The sequence below is a fragment of the Mandrillus leucophaeus genome, unplaced genomic scaffold (genome assembly GCF_000951045.1).
Source record: "Mandrillus leucophaeus isolate KB7577 unplaced genomic scaffold, Mleu.le_1.0 Scaffold364, whole genome shotgun sequence".
In the NCBI taxonomy this organism is placed as follows: domain Eukaryota; kingdom Metazoa; phylum Chordata; class Mammalia; order Primates; family Cercopithecidae; genus Mandrillus; species Mandrillus leucophaeus.
Genome location: NW_012103854.1, coordinates 1,627,453 through 1,648,386, shown reverse-complemented (window position 1 = coordinate 1,648,386; position 20,934 = coordinate 1,627,453). Strand labels below are relative to the sequence as shown.

The 20,934-nt window shown below is 43.7% G+C and overlaps 1 protein-coding gene across 1 annotated transcript in view; it reads right to left on the bottom strand.

Annotated features, from left to right (window-relative positions):
• Nucleotides 1-1,000: 1,000 nt before the first annotated feature.
• HADH (hydroxyacyl-CoA dehydrogenase) overlaps nt 1,001-20,934 on the bottom strand; it is a 45,695-nt gene continuing 25,761 nt past the window's right edge. The window contains 7 exon segments of the mRNA XM_011989811.1: nt 1,001-1,928; nt 2,853-2,969; nt 3,776-3,815; nt 3,818-3,828; nt 8,385-8,457; nt 12,730-12,819; nt 16,455-16,581. Of these exon segments, the coding sequence (XP_011845201.1) occupies nt 1,810-1,928; nt 2,853-2,969; nt 3,776-3,815; nt 3,818-3,828; nt 8,385-8,457; nt 12,730-12,819; nt 16,455-16,581 (577 nt within the window). The 3' untranslated portion in view covers nt 1,001-1,809.

The window sequence follows — 20,934 nt, the reverse complement described above, 5'->3', positions numbered from 1 at the left end:
CTTTTGACTATTTGGTAGACTTAAAGTATTTTAAAACGCCAGCCAGAAAGACTGCTGCAGCCCCTACCTTCTCATCCTGGCAGGCTGACAGTCGCATTGCTGAGTTACATCTTTCCTGGAATTCAGTGGTCAAGAATGAATGCTGCCATTTCCAGGACAAGGGCCTGCATCCTATGGGGACTCTGGTGAGACGGTAAGGAAGTGAAGCCCCCACTTAGGTCCAGGGCTCATGTCAAAGGTCAAAAGCCAGCCTGAGAGAAAGCAGGGAGCTGTCAGACCACAAGGGTAAGCTTTAGCGATGGAAATGCGGGTGGCCTCACAGGTGCTTCCTTTTGTTCGTTAGGCAGCATTTTATAAGAATAACCTAAAAGTGTCCTACCCAGGTTCTACGTGCGGTAAAAATGCACCGATGTATTTTTTTTCCCACTATGCTTATATTCAAATTTTTAAAAATTAATAAGCTCCCTTTTATCAGTCATAAAATGAAGAAAAAAAATCTCTCGACTATTAGACCTATATGACCCAGGATACCAAACAAGGATGTCCATTTTAGGGAAAGTCCTGTCTGAAAGTCTGGATCTGAGATTTTCAAATGGGCTATTTTGTACTTAATTTTATCAAAACCTAGTCCTAATCTAGGCTCTGTGACAAAATATCTAGTGACTTTGGACACATTCCTTAAGCTTTCTGCTAATGAGGCTACTGGACCTCAGGATTTCTGATGTCTTTCCAACTCCAAAATTCTATCTTGGAAGACATTTTCTCAAGCCAATGATTAAAAGAAGCTTACGTTACACTACTTCACTTTGTTGGCAAAGAAGAAACAGATGTTCCTTAAAAATTGTTCTCTGTGCCCTTATTACTGCTTTCCTGGTAAGAAATCTGGCAGCGATGGCCACAGGCAGGTTTCACACAAACGCCTTCTCCTGCCACTCCTCCTTCCCATCACTCCCACTTTAAAAATTAATAGCAGGCCAAAGAAGAGGGGAAATAGCTTCTGCTAAATTATCAACTTTTTACTTTTATAAACGTTTAAGTGTATTACAATTTTATATTATACATTTCTTTTTCAATTCAAATTTTCAGACGAAAACATTGTATTTTAGTAGTCAATTTATAGGCAATTTGCAACAGCGATTTCTCATGGAAAAAAGACACAGACAGACAGTAATCATTCAGATCTGTGGAACTGACTGACCATGAAAACTGACCTCCTGCAAACCATGCACACAGAGATATGCCGACCCATCCAGCAGCAGCATCTTCATGATGAACTGAATAAAGACACATCTTATGTCGTGCCCAGAATGTAGGGCAAGACTCAAAGCTGCAGGCAGTAAAATGTTCTTACAAAGGCAAGATCCAGGTGCTGCTCGCTGCAGTGCTTCACAGACATACCACGTCGTGCCAGTGGCTTGTCACTCTCGCATGCAGCAACAGTGGGCATGGTGCACTCGCACTCTCGGAGGAAGTACTTTTCCCTTGATGAGAGAACGAATCCAGGCAATTCTTCACAAAAATGACAAGGTTCAAAAAAAAAAGTTTGCTCCAAGGCACCAAGGGTATAAAGCTGTTTAGAAAATACACAGAAGTGAACAGACTAAAAAAGGGAATTAGTTCTTAATGGAGAATCTATTACTGCTGTAACTGGTGTAATAATCATTTCAGATAGATTACAATCAAAATGCACATTGATTAGACTGTGCTGTGTGAGAGAATGTCAGAACAAAGAGCATTCCCACAGGCACTCGGGGCACTGGCTGGAAAGTGCTCTCAGGGGTTCTTCTCAAGAGCCAGAGAAGCTGCACATCATTTGTATTTGTAAAATCCTTCTCCAGTCTTCTTGCCAAACTTGTTCTCTGCTACCAGCTTATTCAAGAATGGGCTGGGCTGATGTAATGGGTTCTTCACATCTATTTCATGCCACCCTATTGAGAGGAGGGAAAAGAACTCAGGATGAAGTGCTGGGTTTATTTTTACACCTTGGCATTCCCAAGGGCAAGTCTGGAGGCCTGCCTCTGCTGTGGGAGAGCCCCCAGGCATGGTGCCCCTCTGGCCACCACTGCAGAGGCACCAAGGAAGGCTGTGCTGGTGCAGTCACATCAGCCCCAAAGCTGCTGCACTGCCACCCACCTGTGCTGCCTGAAGCCTAGCCCTGCTATGGCCCTCCTGCTTATCCAGTGTCTTCTCAGAAATCACTAAGGCCAAAGGCCCAAGTACACTGACAGAAGCCATTAATTTGCTTCTGTTAGTTAACTATCACTGACACAGTTAACTTTCAGAATACACGATAAAAAGTCTGCATCCTGCCATTGGTATTTTGCATCCACATAAAATTCAAAATTTAATTCTTCAACTAGTATTCTGTGAAACTTGGGAACAGATAGCTACATTCAACTTCAGTAGTCCAGTTTTAATTATTATTTTTACCCTGTCTTCAGAGCTATTACATTACAATGGATATATTTTTTTTTAAATGGATGTGTATCTTGCTTGCAATAGAGGTTACACAAATCAATTTATGTGATAAAATAATACATTGTACCAATGTCAATTTCCTGGGATTTAATATTGTACTATGGCTATATAACCATTGGGGGAAACTGGGTGAAGCTCACACAAGACCTTTTTGTGCTATATTTTGTCTTCAAGGTTACCCTGTTAAAGAGATACTAGACAGTCACATTCTTCCTTCTCCTGCCATCTGTTCATGAATCCTCAACCTGGTAAGGCAGGATTTTGGAAGGTCTTAATTAAGACCCCTGCTAACTTGTTTTTAAAAGGCATTATAATTTACAGTTCAGAAAAACTACCTCAACTCAATAAAGACAACAAAAAATTCCAATTCCTACCATCCACGATGAACTTTGTAGTATCCAGTCCGACATAATCTAGAAGCTCAAATGGGCCCATGGGGTAACCGGCTCCTAATTTCATAGCAGTGTCAATGTCTTCTTTGGATGCATCACCTAAGGAGAAAAGGGCAGCACTGGGTCACCACCACCTTTCCTTGAATTCTCCCTATCACAGGATTAGCCCCAGAATTACTAGAATTTTATATGCTTGCACAATAAAAAAAAATGTCTTAGAGTGAGACTTTCTGGCTTGGGTAAGATTTCCTCTCTAAAGTACATGCCAAAGAGGTCATAAGATTTTATTTGTTTTTTTGAGACAGAGTCTTGCTCTGTTACCCAAACTGGAGTGCAATGGCACAATCTTGGCTTGCTGCAACCTCTGCCTCCTGGGTTCAAGTGATTCTCCTGCCTCAGCCTCCCAAGGGGCTGAGACTACAGGTGTGCACCCCCATACAGAGCTAATATTTATATTTTTAGTAGAGACAGGGTTTCACCATTTGGCCAGGCTGGTCTCAAACTCCCAACCTCAAGTGATCCTCCCGCCTCAGCTTCCCAAAGTGCTGAGATTACAGGTGTAAGCCACAGTGTGTGGCCCAAGATTTTCAAAGCTTCTGCACCACTGAGGTGAATTCTGGAGTACTAATATCCTGTTCACTGAGACAGAAGCCTCCATGCCTGGAAACTTCAGCTACTTTCAAATAAATTGGGATTTTCCAACTCTGGAATCATTTATTAAAATATCATTTAATGCTACAGCATATTTTTGATTTATAAATAAACTTTCTTTAAAAAGAAAACTAAGCTTTCTGCTTTTGTATGTATAGTTATTGTATGTATTTTTTTCCCCTAGTTTTTTGGGTTTTACAAGTAAGGAGTACTCCTCTGGCATCACATTCACACAAATCTTTTAGTCAAGATACCTTTTAAAGAAAATCCCAAACCTGAGTTAGAATTGCCACACATGTTTGGAAGTCTGTTGAGTAGACTAAGACAAGGATCAATGTGCTTTTCCCTTGGAAATTTACTCTTACTATGTCCTTTGGCCCCAAGAGGCCTTTATAGAGAACAACCTGTTTCCTTTCTTTGAAATCAGAAAAGTAGAATAGTCTGCAACAAGTGGCTATCTAGAATTTTGTTCCAAAGCATAAAGAAGTCAATCAGATCAAAGCTAAAGAAAAGAGGGAAAAATGTTAAGACACTCAGAGAAACTACTTAAACATTGATAAAGACGACATTTTTTAAAAGCATATAAAGTACTAAAGTAATGCCAAAGGATTTCAAGGCATTATAAGGTGATTAAAATACACCTCAATTATTTATTTTGGTTGACATTACTAATAACTACACTAATCAGGATTAGAGATGCCTGAGAAATCATGATTTGAGTGTTAGGCCATAAGAAAGCAAAGAAACAAAAATAATCATATAGGCAGCCTCATTCATTCATTCAACTTCTATTTATTATGTAGCAGGCACCAGAGATGTAGAATGAGACAAAGATAAACAAGACAAGCATTCAAGGTACTCATGATATAATGGGAGAACTCAGATGTGTAAGCCAAAAGCTTCAACACAATAAGACCTGAAGATTCATGACTCACACAGCTCTGTGTGAGAAAAGATGGACAGATTTACTCACACTGCCAGGGCTTCACCAAAATCACCCCCATGCCTGGGTCCTGGAAGATGAAGGTAATCCTGAGATGAGCAGACCAGGAAGGGCATTCTAGGTAGAGAGAACAGCACATGCAGCGGGAGGAATGGGAAGGAACACAGCATATTTGGGGTGTGGCTCTGAAGCTTAAAAGTGGGTTCTACTCAAGAGGATTTCATTAGGAAGCCTCATGGCTTCTGTGCTGATAGAGCCCCGGAATGCTGGAAGTGCTGGCCTCACAGGCTCCTCAGGCTTGGGATAAGCTCCTTGTTCTTAGGGTGCTGCCCTCGGACATCCTTGGGGCTCAGTCTCTTACTTCCTCCAGGCCTCTGCTCAGGTGTCATCTTTCAGAGAGCCTCTTCTCCTCCCTGCATATATAAAAGAAGCAACTCCCTGAACTAAAGAAAAGGCCAGGACAAGACTCTTGCCATCTCTTACTATATTCTTCTCTACAATTACTCATCACAACCTAACATGCTTACGTACTGGTTCATTTATCATGGGCAGTCTCCCTGGGACAGAAATCTGACAGCATAATGGTTGCAACTCAGCTAAAGTCATTTAATGAAATCTATATTCAAGGACAGGACAATGAACCCTAGAAGCAAGGCTGTAATTGCAGATTCAGAGACTCACTTGAGGACTGTTTTATTTCAACAAATAATACGAAGATACAGCACATGATAGAAAAATATCTAAATAACCCTACAAAGTCAGCACAACTCAAAAAATCCTGTTCTCAATAATGCAGAGAAAAAGAGGCAAACTTTCAGAAACAGAGAAATAAAAATTATTGTGCCAAGTGAGAGTTAGACATGGAATCATGTTTTAAACGAGTAATTCCTAAACTTCTTTAGAATCAAGTACGTCTGACAATCAGACACCCTCTCCATAAAAAGTGCACATATACCCCAAATTCTGCATCAACCTTAGGAGGTTCATTGGACACCCTCTCCCTCCTCCCTCCAGTTAAGAGCCACTAACTCCAGACAAGACAGCAAAGGAAAGCTTCCTCAGTAAACTCCAGATCAGCACAGCTGAGGGCCTGGGACTTGCCTGACTTCTGTTTCCTTGGCTGGCTCAGCAGCACCACCTGCCAACCATTCTTAGCATGAACAGAGGCACCCAGCAACAACTCAGAAACAGCATTTTTACTCATCAGCAGCTGCCTATGTGCCCGCCCTACACAGGCACTTTGGGGCAAATAAAGATGAAGAGGAGCCAGAGTGCCCCAGAAAAGAGAGTACAGTAAGGGAAAGAAAACACCTGCCATGCCACAGGGAAGACAGTGACAAGTGACCCAAGGGAGAGCCAAAGCATGAAGAGTTGTGATGACAGAGATGACATCCAGCTGGGAGCTCTGCAGACACTCAGGTGGGGCCATGTGGGAATGGCGGGAGTAGAATCTGCGGTGATGACAGCAGGGGCAGAGAGTGGCCAGAAGGAAGGCTCTCTGGCAGAGCCTGTAGAGGGCAGGTCACCAGAGAACCACTAAGCCTGTCTTGAGCAGGGGCGACAATGTGAGCAAGATGTCACATGGTGACTGGGGGGCAGGCTCATGTTCCTCCCACGCCTGCTGCCAGCAGAGCCCTCCTGAGAAGAGCTGACCATTCGGCCCCACCGCCCTGCCCACGCTGGCAATTAGGAGTGGGTGCCTGGCAAAAGCAGCGATCCACTGTCAGACACAGCCTATCCAGCCTCTGTCCCTCTGACCCACAGGGGTGACAGTTGACTGGGGCATGCATCAGGCCTCAGTCATAGTGTGAAGGAACAAGAGCAATAGAAGAGTGAGGACAGAGCTGGGACACTGGGAAAGAAGGCCCACCATGGAAGCCACAATGAGTGGACAGACATCAGAGCAAGAGGGCATAAGCCTCCACGAGATCCTATGGGGACTGGCGAGAAGTGCTCGTGGCGGGGGCCCAGTCATCCAGGAGGCCCGACCCATAACAGCCCACACGTCCTTCCAGGGAGCCTGCGCCACTCACGGCAGCACTGGCGACACCACGGCATGCAGCCCCAGGTGGATCAACAGTGGGGGACAGGAAGTTCTCCTTGCATGAGTTCAGAAACAGTCACAGAGCATCTGCCGAGGCTGTGCAGGGGGTGTGTGGGCAGATGCAGTAGGCAGTGTCTCAACTTCCTGGACAACATGATACTTTCTCAGTAAGCGTGGTAGTGGGGACCAGTCAGGAAAAGACATGAGTAGCGTGAATTTCTCTGCTACCTGAGGAACCTCATGACGGCAGCCAGACTGGGATGGGGAAAAGCTGGGATGAAGAGGCGGAACAGGCATGACAGGAAGGAATCAAAAGTGATGAACAGATGTGGCAGACAAGAAAGGGAGTCTCCAGATGCTTGAGGCTTCAAGGTGGAACTGTGGGACAGAAATGGCATGGTGGGCGTGCTCTGAGCACTCCTCTATGTTGGCTAAGAGGAGGGAAGAGGCGGTGGGTGGGGGGACATGGTAAGAGGCCTGGGGTGTGACTATAGTGTGCAGTGGGGAACCAGCACCCACCCCAGGCAGGGCACCCAGCTCCTTCAGAAGCAGATTCTGAGAAGGTGGTAGAAAGAGAAGCAGGGGGACCAGCAATGATAGGCTGTTGAAGCCCATGCCCACAGAAAGCTAAGAGCATGTCCTGAAGCCAGGTCCTGCTTCTCCAGCTTCAGCCCACAGGTGGCCAGGGATGGTGAGGGCCAAAGGGCACGCACCTGTGCAGAAAGGGACCACAGACAAGAAGAGGGCTTTCAACTTACCATCTCATACTTGGTGCACTGGAGAATGAATCAAAGGGACAGTGAGGAAAACACCATCAAGAGGTGGATCTCTCACATGCTACATTCTAAAACATTACATTTTGTTTAAAAAAAAAAAAAAGACATACAACTGCCTTTCAAGGTAGGGCAAAATGCTCTGTGCTTTCTTTGAGGTGTAATTAGGCATATTTGTTGATAGATAAACATAGAAGTGTTGGTTTGATCTTGGAGCAAAAGTGAGGCAATTGCTTCCATAAACCACAGAGAAAAGTTTTAATATTTAAAGCAGATTTTGAGGAAGCAAATGTGCTTTCATCTCTCTGGAAGAGCTGGTGTAAATGTTTTGTTTCAAAAATGACACTCTCAGGAGTGAGCATTTATGAATGAAGTAATTGAAAACAATTACACTTGCTTTTCATCCAGTCCTATTAAGGCTTGTTTGCCTTTGAAGCAGATATGATATCCACCTTTCCAGCAACCAGGGAGTGGAAGCAAGCAGGAGGATGCAGATCAATTCAGAAGCCTGGACCCTGTCCCAAGCGATATTTCTACAGCAGAGAAAAGCACTCTTTGTCAATCAAGTATTGAGGAAAATTGTTTAGACCATTCTTAAGGTTACAAAAAGTACATCATGACATCATTCAGTAAGGACAGACACAAGACTACTAAAAACTGTCCTTACCACATATTGGCCTTGTCACATATTTCTCATCACCTGTCAGTCACAAGTTTTAGAACCTTAAGGAACTTTCAAGATCCCCTAGCCTAGTGATTTTTACATTATGATAATTTTTAAAAGCAGTAAACCTTTTAATCAAAAGCAGAGATCCAGGATATCAATCTGGGCTGGCTGTGCAATTGCTCTGGCTGGGACTATAGTTGGGGTGGTGGGAGTTCCAGAACCCTTTCTCAGAGGCCTCACAGGGAAGCCAGGAGGCCCTGGGAAAACAGTGAAAAAGGTACCAGGGCCCATGGTGCAGCTGAGCTCACACAGCTAGAAAACAGACACTGCTTCTTCCATTGTGCATGGCCCAACCCCTGCTAGAGACACTGAGAATTCCAGACAGTGGCGCCAGGAGCTGAGGCCTGCAGCTCCTGGCCTGGGTCAGGAAGGATACCTCGTTCATACAGCCTGATTGCTTCCATGAGGTATGGAACCAGGAGGCGGTTCACAATAAACCCAGGAGTGTCCTGTTTTGGGAGAGAGAAAAACAAAAAACTAGTAAACTTTCATTAAATGGCATCTTTTGTGAAGTCACCAAATCGCCCCTTCTTACCCTGGATCATGTTTGCCCCCATTTATCAAGCTGTACATTTTCAAAATTTGCAGCATGGCTTTATATCTATCTCATATGACAATTTATCCAACAATCATAGTACTTAAAAAAATTCAAACCCAGATGCCCCACTGCACAGATCCTGACATAAAGGCAGATCAAGGCACATGGGTGACCTGGAAGAGCATGGCTTTGGGACAGGCAGATTTGGGTTCAATCTTGAATACAATGGTCCTTCTGTCATTCTGAACCTCAGTTTCATCATCTTTGAATTGGGGGTGACAGTTTGTCTCAAAGTTGTGAAGATAAATCAGAAAACACATAAAATGCTGTACACACAGCCCTACACTCATCCTTTTACTCCTCCTCTTTCCTCCCACTTCCCTTTCAAGAATCGACAAAACGTCACACTCCACCTTGAACAGTCCTCAAAGGAGGACTGCTTTCCAGGCTCCTTGGAGCCAATCCTAGGCTACTCAGCATCTTCTCAGGTTCCAGCGCACAGTGCAGTGGAGCTGACTTGGTGGCAGGTGCTCTGACAAAGGAGCAGAGCCCCTACAGAGAGCTGGCCTTTCACGGCACACCCCCTAAGACCTCTGCATCCTGGGGTGGACCCTGTGCCACACACGCCTTTCATCTGTTTCCCTTCTCAGTAACTAACATTAATCATCTCTCCGGAGGACAGGTGTGGGATCTGGATTTTATCTACTGATCTCTTCTGGGGATTTGTAGAGAAAAACAGGTGATTTTTTGTTGAAGCTGATTTCCACTAGGCAAATGGTGCCTCCTCTTTGGTCAAAAGGCTGTGATCCTTCTGAGGGCAGAACTCCTCACCCTGGCCCAAACTCTGCATTCCATTTCTAGCACACACTAGGTACTTCCTTAATGTCTAAATTACAGATGACCAGGCACTCCTCACAGAGCTAACCTGACTGCATGCTGGGAAACTGGACAGTAACACAAAGGATATGAACCTCCTTTAACCCTGAGCAAACTGAAACCAAGTCCTAATCCCATCTACTGCCACATGAGCACAAAGATGCACCAACAAGTTTTATCAGCTTAATTAAGATTATGAAACAATACAGATTTTATAATTGAGGCAAAAATACTCTTTTCAACTTCAAAAGGTTCACTATAGAAACTCAAGATAGGGTACCTGAGAACATGAAGCACACTATATGTAAGGTCACAAGTCAGAAAGCAGCCTGAGAAAAACATTTGCTCCAATTAGAATAGTTAACATCTTCTTGAGAAAAAGCTCATAGAGCTCAATAAGGAAAAAGTGCCAAGACTCATTAAATATTTAGACTCACTGGCCAGACGCAGTGGCTCACGCCTGTAATCCCAGCACTTTCGGAGGCCAAGGCGGGAGGATCACGAAGTCAGGAGTTCAAGACCAGCCTGGCCAACATGGCGAAACCCCGTCTCTACTAAAAATACAAAAATTAGCCGGGTGTGGTGGTGCGCACCTGTAGTCCCAGATACTCAGAAAGCTGAGGCAGCAGAATCCCTTGAACCCAGGAGGTGGAGGTTGTAGTGAGCTGAGATTGTGCCACTGAACTCCAACCTGGGCGACAGTGCGAGAGTCCATCTCAAAAAAAAAACAAAAAATAAAAAACAAAACAAAACAAAAACTCACCAGTAATTAAAAAAAATATGCATTTCTGCCAATAAGATTATCAAAGGTTTTTTCCCCCATGGTAATAACATTTGATGCTATTGAGAATGCAGAGAGACAGATGCTCTCAGTATACTGGTGCAATGTGAAGAGATACAGTCTTTTTTTGTGGGGGGGGGTGGGGAGGGTCTTGCTCTGTTGCCCAGGCTAGAGTGCAGTGGCGTGATCTCAGCTCACCACAGCCTCCACCTTCTGGGCTCAAGCGACCCTCCCACCTCAGTCTCCCAAGTAGCTGGGACCACAGGTGCATACCACCATGCCCAGCTATATTTTTGTAGAGAGGGGTTTTGCCATGTTGCCCAGGCTGGTCTCAAACTCCTGGGCTCAAGTGATCCACCTGCCTTGGCCAAAGTGCTGGGATTATAGGCGTGAGGCATTGTCCCTGGCAGAAGACATAGTCTTTAAATAAAGTAATTTTATTTTATGTAATCAAATTCATATTTTTCAGATTCTTATTTATTAAACACATTTTATTTACTATACTTACTGTGTGCCAGGTACTGTTCTAAATACTTTAAAAAATTAATTTATTCATTCCTCATAATAACCCTGTGAGACAGGTACTATAATTATGCCTATGTGAGGCATGAGGACACTGAGGCACAGCGAGGTTAAGTAGCTTGCCTAAGGTTACACAGCTAATAAGTGCCGGTGCCAGGATTTGAACCCAGTCGGGCTAGTTCATACCCTTAACCTTTATACCACCCTCCCCTCATGAAATCTCACTAGGGAGGCACATTCCAGGCATATTAATGTCCCTCTTCTATGTCAGGTATTGGTAAAGTACAATACTGTAGGCCAAATCCAACCCACAGTCTGTTTTTGTAAGTCAAGTTTTACTGGAGCACAGCCATACTCATACTGCATATACTGTCTATGGCTGTTTTCATGCTACAACAATAGAACTAAGTACTTGCAACAGAGACTGTATGGCTGAAAATATTCACTATCTGGTCCTTTACAGAAATTTGCTGACCCTTGTCCCATGTGGTTGCCATATGCTGTCCAGATGCCTCATCAAGAGCTTCAATAACTGACCCAGAAAGACCCTCTGAAAGCCCTTAGAATACCACACAGAAAGAGTTCTGGAATGACCTAACGAGAACAACTTAATGAGAATAAAGAGTTCCCATCTCTGCAGCTGCCATGGCCACTCTGATGGAAGACTGAATCATTACTTTGTAAATTAATGATTATGCTGCTGAAGATAATCATTAGCTTTTCCCTATACTTCTGTTTCCATATCTTTTTGTCTTGCACAGATGTTCTTTTCAATACTATTACTACTTTCTTCCACTAACAAAGCATAACTGGGTAAGAAAGTATAATCATAACATCCAATTATTAACATGATTTTAGAAATCTAGATGACTTAAGACTACGGAACTAAACAAACAAAAAATGGGCATTAAAACATGAGACTCCCTAACAACACTTTACCTATGGACAGGGAAGAGCAGAACACACAAGCCTGCTTTCTTCGGCTGCTGGAGTCCACCTCAACAGATGGCTTCTTCAGATGATTCATGAACAACATGATTTTTCATGAGTTAGTACAGTACTGTGAGTTCAAACTCGAGAATATTTTAGAAAGCAAACATTTGCTATGAGAACTATAATGATATAAAGGATTATGGTTTAAAAAAAAAAAGTAGATGACTTATATGTAAATCTTTGTAATGGTGTAGCATTTTGTGACAAAACTACCCCTTAACAAAAGCTGCCAAGTCATGCATAAGTATAGTCCCTGAGTTTTGGGGGAACTAAAGAAGAACTAAAGCAAATGGAGAAGCTTAAGGTAATCAAAATAATTACCTTCAGGTAGGTTATCATTTCAGCAACTGGGATTATTTTATATACAATAACTGGGTAGCTTAAGAAAGGGGAAAAAAAGATGGAAGTCAAGCAGGCTTTTCACTAAACCATGCTGCTTCTTGAAAAACAAAACAACAAACAACAAAAACATAATGCAACTTTCCGGTGAGAAACAGGTTCCTTACTGCTACTTTGGCAGGTTGGTCACTTACTGTCTTATCATTTATTTCACCATCTGTAGTATTTTTTGCAAAAGTAAAGCCCTCATTTTCTGTGAGGGATGTATGTATTTACCAGGCTGTACCTGACACACAGGGTTCGGACTCCCAGCGGCCCAGTAGAAGTTAAAGCTGATAGGGCAACCAAAACCATTTATGAAAATGCAGCCATTCATTAGGAGACAAAAGCCAGGACCTAGAGAGCAGTACTGTGTCTTCTACTCAGCTGGAGTCCTCAGCTCCATTCAGGTCTCAGACTATCCACCTGATGGCCTTAGGCATGGCTTAGGAGTCCAGTTTCCCTGTCTGCAAACTAGAACAGGAGGCGCGGACTGCTCATTACAGCACGTGGACAAGCTTGCAGTATACAATGCTCCCTCTCACATAATTCTATGAGAAGAATTCTACCAGGAAGAAGTCAGGGTCCAAGAAGAAAAGAACCACCTCCTTCCCAAGCTACCCATACTCTTACCTTGCAAGCAACAGGATGCTTTCCCAGGGCTTTGCTAAAGTCTACCAAAGATTCAAATGTCTTCTGGCTGGTCATTGGTGTTTTAATGACCTGGAAATGCAAAGCAGAGAATTATGACCAGAGTCAGCAAGCAACTTCAGTACAATGGTTCAAGGAATGATTGATCAAAAGGTTCCATATAGGCAACAAAAATAGTTTGAGTTTCAGCATAGAAGTAGGAATCTCAAGCCAGAAACAATGTATTTCCCAAAATGACTATTTTAAGACAACAGAGGCCGGGTGTGTTGGCTTATGCCTATAATCCCAGCACTTTGGGAGGCTGAAGCGGGCAGATCACGAAGTCAAGAAATCAAGACCATCCTGGCCAACATGATGAAACACCGTCTCTACTAAAAATACAAAAATTAGTAGGGCGTGGTGGCGGGCGTCTGTAGTCCCAACTACTTGGGAGGCTGAGGCAGGAGAATAGCTTGAACCCGGGAGATGGAGGTTGCAGTAGCCGAGCTCATGCCACTGCACTCCAGTCTGGGTGACAGAGCAAGACACTGTCTCAAAAAAAAAAAAAAAAAAAAAGACAACAGAGTACTGTAGAATGTACAAAATCAAGGCTTAAAATACAAGTGTGTGTGTGTACGTGTGTGTGTGTATGTGTGTGCATAGGACACTTTTACAGGCTTTGTTGTTGAGACAAGCCTGGGTTCAGTTGCACCACTTACTGGCTGTGTGTCCCTGAGTATGTTTCTTGAAACTGAAATGACACTGAAATCTCTCTGTTCACCTTAAGGAGAATGAAGTTAGATTGGGAGTAAAGCACAAAGCCTAAGCACAAATGCTCAATAAATGATGACTTCTGTTATTTATTTGAAGTCTGGAAGTATATGATGGTTGCCCTTAAAGTCCTCTGTATGGGACCTGACCTTCTATTATAGACGATGAGGAGCCCCAGGAAAGTGAAGTAATTTGCCAAAGTGACAGGTCTCCTGGATTCCTACCTGAGTATTCCTCCCACGACTCCACCCTCTGCCACACAGATGCTCTAGAGGCCAGCGGCCCCTTGGCTTTAGAACATATTCATCCTGCTGGGGAAGGCTTTTATTACAGCAAGCGGGGCCTGCTACCTGCTCCAGCAGCCCTCCTGACCTCTGTGAGGTGCAGGCAAGGACACAAGGGCTGTCCTACTGGCTTCTGTAGGAGACAGCATCAAGCACAATGCCTCACACAGTCAGCCCTCAGTAAGCATTTACAGAACTCATGTGTCGGGAATTATATTTTGGTAAATGGAAAGAACCAGATGAAGTTTTTATATATATATATACGTAAAACGTAAAGGCCAGTAAAGAACTTCAATCAGAGTCAAAGAGTCTACTTTGACCCTTTGGGGCATGTCTTCACTGTGCAAGAGGGCCGTCTGACTTGGCGAACTAATGAGCTAGTGTCTGTGCAGGGATGAAAGGTGCTACATAAATGAAGAAGAGTTCTCACTCCTGTTTCATGTGATCACAGCCTGGGCTATGGTGTCATGTCGTGACACCAAGAGAAGTGAATGGATGGAAACAGAAAAAGACACACTGAAGATGGAGATGAGGAGGACGAGAAAGACCAGAAGCTACGCTGTGGGTACCACAAATCAAACAGAATCCCACAGCTGTTTGAAAGGAGGTCTAAAAAGTCTGCATCAAAACCACAGACTGAGCTGGGACAAATGTTGCTGACTATGGAGTTTTCAAAATAAGTTTTTGGTTTAAAGGAGTTAACAATAGTGAAGGTTTGTTTTTTTTTAAACAGGAGAGACGCATGTTTAGTCACTCATTCATTCATTCAACAAACAGTAATTTGTCCAGATATGCTGCTCATAGTTACAACAGAGTCTGAAAAAAAAATACATACATATACATTTAAATGAGCCCAGTCCTAAGTAAAGGAGCCACTCAGCTTATTATACAAGTCATTTTGGTGTACACCACCAGCAACACAAGGAAGAGTTAAAGTTAAACAATAAAAGCTGAATAGAGAAGAATACTTTTACAAAATACTTTCTAGAAAATAGCAGCATTTGCTACACATCAGCTATTAACAGCCAACACACTACACTTCCAAAGACAAAAGCATACATTACCAGATAAATGCAGTTGAAAACATTATTAAAGTAAATCTACAGAATGTGTCTATCCCTAAAACACTTATATATACAATATAATAACTAAAGAAATTAGTCCCTAAGTACTGAAATGTTGGAAATGCATGCCACTTCTGTGCTCTTATCTGCATGAGGATGAACACTATTTCTTCTGTTCCCCAAACCCCTCCCCTCATTCTTCAACTTCCTCAAAAAATCAGACTTGGGGGATAGGAGAAAATAGGAAGAAGCTGAGAAACAATGTTAGCAAGACAGAGAAGTCCTACTGCAAGATAGCTGAAGTTGACACTTGAGAGAAAACTAAAAAAATGGCCATTGTTATGACTTATTAAAAATGCTTATGCTTAGTGGCGGGGGAATGAGGAGGATAAAGGAAGGAAAAGGAGTTGGAAAAGGCAATAAGGAAGAAAACAGATGATACACAATCCCAGAGAGGCCACAGTCAGTCTCTGGAGGTTTACCTGGCCCTACATCACCCGCATGGCAGCATAAGCGTCCCCCACACTTCGCACGGCAATAACTCCTCAACCTCAGAACAAATGATACTTTAATAGTGGCTGCTTCTCAGACCCTGTAATTAGGGCCCTGTAAAAGGCAAGTTGCCCCATTTCAGGTGCAAATTGCCTACTGTGACTCCAACTCCAACATATTGGAGTCTCCAAGCATTCCAAACAGGATGCTGGGGAAACCCTCCCTGCCTCCTGCCTCCACCTTCCAGGTTTGTGGTCAGGAGGCTCAAGGCTATCAGAATCTGGTTTTATATTTTTACTTGTAGGGTTTTTTTATTTGATATAGGATCTTGCTATGTCATCCAGGCTGGAGTGCAGTGGTGCAACCACAGCTCACTGCAGCCTCAACCTCCCAGCTCAATCAATCCTCCCACTTCAGCCTTCCAAGTACCTGAGACTACATGCGTGTACCAAAACACCTGGCTGATTTTTTATTTTTTGTAGAGATGGGGTCTTGCCATGTTGCGAGGCTGTCCTTGAATCCCTGGGTCTCAAGCAATCCACTTACTTCCACGTCCAAAATTCTGGGATTACAGGCATGAGCCACCGCACCCAGTGGGAGCTGGTTTTAATAGCTCTGATCACAACACACAGGAGACGTACGTCATCTGGGGACAACGCTAAGGCACCGTTACATGGGGTCAGAATTAACCCCAGGAACTGTGGACAAGCTAGTAGAACAGATCTAATGAGAACTGCATTTACAGCATGGGCAAGCTGACCTCGACAAGACAATATGAACATGTGTAGCTGCCCTCTCCGTGGTCCCATCAAGCCTGTGGTTTCTAGTGCTGCCTTCCCATTCTGATGCCTCTCAGCACTGACCATCAGCTCTGGCACAAATAAGTAAATGACATTCCACAAAGTTAACAGCCCTTCTGGACATCACTAAGCAAAACACAGGGCTGCGAAGAAACAAAGCATAGGGGCCTTCCTAGATATGAGCCTCAGGGACAACCTTCTACCCTCAGGTTAAAACCCATCCTAGGCAACTGGTGGCAGGGCTGATGTAACACAGAAAAGCAGGACTGAGAGAGCTGGCAGAGCGGGCAGACACACACAAGCTGATACCCACTGACCTCCACAAGTTTCATCAGGGGCACTGGGTTGAAGAAATGGAGGCCAGCGAATCGGTCTTGTCTGGTGGTGGCATTGGCTATGCTTGTAATCTGCAAGGAGGAAGTGTTGCTGGCAAAGATTGTATGTCTGTGAAGAGAAAATATGGTGGCGTATCAGAGTGAATCTCATCTTTCGAAATAGCATGACTCTTGGGTGCAATGCGCAAGGTGACTAGTTACTGCCCCATCTGTTGTCCTGATCCATTGGAGGAATCAGGGAAAAGACACATCTTCATACAAGAGGCTGAAATCAAGTGATGCTTCAGTTTTTACATTTTGAAATTTGAAGGTAAATAAAATTGGAATTTCCTGTTCCAAAGGGATATTTAACTTTCACCAATCCTTCCTTGATTTTCCGGAACAAAATTTCCCCTACCTACTTGTATTAGTTAACTTCCAAGGTATGTGAGATAACAGGAGGTGGCTAATTAATCAAGCTATTTAACCAATTCCAGTCACAAATGAAACTCTCAGTGATCAAAGAATAACGAAAGAAAGAGACCTAAAAGACGAAAGTCTAAATGAACACATAAATCCTCAATCAGAAACATCTGATAATAAACATGAATTAAGATACTTTCCCTCAAGTGAAAAGCTTTATTTTTCCATTGGATGGAAACAAAAATTAAAACAAGGAAACCAACATGGTTCAAAAAAATTGTAAGGTTACACAGGTAGATCTGGGGAAAAGAGGATATAGGCATATGCATATATAAAACACTAACTTATTAATTTAAAAAAATCCATACTGACTTAAACCAAATTTAGTTTTTTAAGGTCACAGTAAAGTGGGGTGCCAAAGGCATGAGAGGAAAAGCTTTAAAAAGGCCAACTTCCAGGCTTTCCTGCAGCGCCACCTTGTGGATAAAAACATACAAACCGGTCTGGTGCTGATGCCAACCAAGATGGCCTGTGACACGGCAGGAAAGGCAAGGATCCCTTACTGACCAGACTTGGGGGTTCCTGTTTACCTAAAAGGCAATACTATAATCTGCTTAAGTCCGGTGGGAGGAGAGGAGGAAGAGAAGGGGGAAGAAACCAGTTATTTGGAAAGGAGGGAAGAGAGGTAAAAGGTGAGGCCAGTGTGGGTAGGCAGTGGAGAGACTTCTCTTTCCAGGTAGGAGCACATCTGCCTTCTCCAACAGCTTCCAAAGTAGGCCATTTAAAGGCCAGGCTTTCCTTTTTTTAAAAAAAAAAATGACATTTTTTAAGGTCTTAATATTTCAGTTTTCAAAGTTTCTTGCTTTGGTCATTGGGGAAAAAAAAAAAAACTATTCCCCATTACAGAAGGTAATGAAATAAAGATCTTCTTCCAATAACAATGTGTGTGGCCAACACAAGCACTCTTCAACCACACAACCTGCACCACAAGCACCTGGAACCACAACAGCAGAGCAGAGACAGCCTGGGCCCAAGGCTGAGCCAGCTGTGGCTCCATACTCCCCTTAAGAAAAGAAAGGGTTATTTTAAAGATTAGTATTACAATCGTAATACCCCTTTTCATAGAACGTTTGAAGGGCCATTCACCTGCAAAAATGGGAAACTCGGGCACATTAGGTAAAACAAAGTGACATCAGAGCCCAGTTCCAGGTCTCACCAGTCCAAGGCACTCCGGCACATTTTATCAGAAGGAGGAAATGATCAGCAGACCTCTGTTTCTGCCTCTCCCAAGAGGGTCAGGCTGACTCTGTTTCTAAAGGTCTCACACTGTCTTCTCTCAAGACATTGTGTTTACATATTAAACACAGGACTGTCTTTTCGTCTACAGAAAAAGTGTACTCTGGGCTGGACACGGTGGCTCACACTTGTAATTCCAGCACTTTGGGAGGCTGAGGCGGGTGGATCACTTTAAGTCAGGAGTTCAAGATGAGCCTGGCCAACATGGCAAAACCCCATCTCTACTAAAAATACAAAAATTAGCTGGGCATGGTAGTGCATGCCTGTAATCCCAGCTACTAGGGAGACTGAGGCAGGAGAATCGCTTGAACCCGGGGGGCAGAGGTTTCAGTGAGCTGAGATCACGTCACTCCACTCCAGCCTGGGTGACAGAGCGAGATTCAGTTTCAAAAAAATAATAATAATAAAAAATAAAGTATCTTATATTTTCCTGGACACACCTGTCTTGAACCATCTTTTGTTTTTCCCATTCTGACACTCAGGTACCAAAAAAACTCCTTTTCTCTTAAATGTTCTAAAAGAAAATCGACAACACAAGCACAATGATGATTAGCAATGCCCCCAGACCCTAGCATCAAGAAGACAGGAGGGGTGGTGGGGACGGCAAAGGATCCAACAGTCTGTACTTTGTCTAAATGGTAAAGTCAGGACTTCGCTCAGGCTGCCTGTGGGCCTGGTCATACTTTTCATTAGTGTGTCTTAGGCTGCTGCTAGAGAAGTCATGTTCCTCTCCAGGATGCAACTGTTTCATCAGGGCTTCCAACGGGAAATGTATCACTTGACTGTATTTTCTTCTCCCATTATAGGACGGAACTGTAAAACTTGCCAATAAAGTACCTCTCAATACAGCTGTTTAAAAAACGTAGCAAGCATTCAGTAATGGCGGTGATCTAAAACAAAAACAAACAGTGCCAAGAAATCTGGAGAAGGTCAGAAGCAAAGCCACATCTTCGGTGTGACTATGGGTCATGTCTTCCTTTCACATGTCATATCTGTTTTGCATCACTTCAGGTGAAAGAGCCTAGTGTAGTGCCTGATACACACAGGCACTCAGGAAATGTGAGCTAAATTAAAGGAATTTCCTAAACAACTCTATACAACAGGTACCAGTGCTGCTGCTCCTATTTTACCCATGAGGGAAGCTAGTGTTGGAGAGTTAGAGTCAGAAAGGTCTAGGAAATTATTTACCCCAAACCCTTCGACTCACATTACAGATGATGAAACTGAGGACCTTTCCAAGGTCGGAGGTGGTGGGGAGTCAGCACCAGGCCCATGACTTTCCCCAATGATCCTTCTGTAGCAGACACAGACAACGGAGGGCAGTCAGGCCTTTCACTGTCACCAAGAATGACCAATCTTTTCAATAAAGATCAAACTGCTTGACAAAACTCCCTTTTTTGGGATGGGTGTTTATTATTCTAAAGGGCTCCCTGTTGGCCTGGGAGCCAGCCCTGGTACCACAAGTTCTTCTGTTTTTGTCAGATGTCTCTGCAGCCTCTAGATGCCAGTGTGAAACGCACAAGGACACTGACTGGCAGTGATGTACAGATGACAGAAAGGCAAGTCTCTTTGTCAGGGGCAGGGCCTCTCTGACCACAAGGCCACCCATCTCTGAAGGTTGACAATCTGGCGAGCCGGTAGGCAAGTGTCTCTCTTTAGCCACTGCCCACTGGAAGTGCCCTGAGAATTGTTTTTGTCATATAATCTTATTCTGCCATTCAATTCCAACCAAGAAGCATGAAGTATAGTCAAGCAAATCACTAGAAGAGCACTGATCAGTGGGTCAAGTGCCACACACTCGAAGGCTATGGATCCCGAGGTACATTCTGCCAGGAAGAATTCCACCCAGGAAGCCAGACAGCTAAGAAGTCAATGCTCCTTTAACGCTCCCAAGAGTACTTCGATGGAACCCAGATAAAGCTCAAAACAGGAAAGTCCTCTCTGCCTACAGGCAATCCCTTCAATTACACCACTCTGTTTGCTCCATCCAAAAAAGGAGGAAACACAGAACTGCTCTGAGAGTCCTTGGCAGACAGTTAAGGACACGTAGGGTACTCCTACGCCCGAGAATAGAGTACAGGAGTACCTTACATGTCCTTAACTGTCTGCTGTCAGATGTCTCTGCAGCCTCTAGATGCCAGTGGGAAATGAACCAAGGAACATAAGAGCAGTTTCGTGTTTTGAGGACCTAAGCCTCTTCCATTCTCCAGCATAGGAGTACTCAAGACCCACACACTTCAAGAAACATATAGGCCTGTCCCTGGATGGACCCCTCCAGGTTACCATGGGTAATTCTACCCTCATGTAGGACAAGGATCAGATCAGGGCAGCCCAAGCCTCGGAAGCAAACTGGGAGCGGGAGGATGAAGAACAAAGGAAACCATACTGGCTCTTCTTGAAATAGCTGAGGGGTAGGAGAGAGGGAGGTGGATGAACTTGGTTAGAGGATCCCTTCCTGGGAGAAGACAATAAACAACGAGGAAAGTTCAAGGCCCAGGGAGGGACCCCTCAACCCCTGTCAAGAATGTCCAGGGGTCATAAACAGATATTTTTCAAAAAAAGACACACAAGTGGTCAATAAACATATGAAAAAATGCTCAGTATCACTAATCAACAGAGAAATGGAAATTAAAACCACAATGAGTTTAGCACCTGATACCAGTCAGAATGGCTTTTATTAAAAAGTCAAAAACAACAGATGTTGGTGAGGATCTGGAGAAAAGGGAACCCATGCATGCTGCTAAGGCAATGTAAATTAGTACAA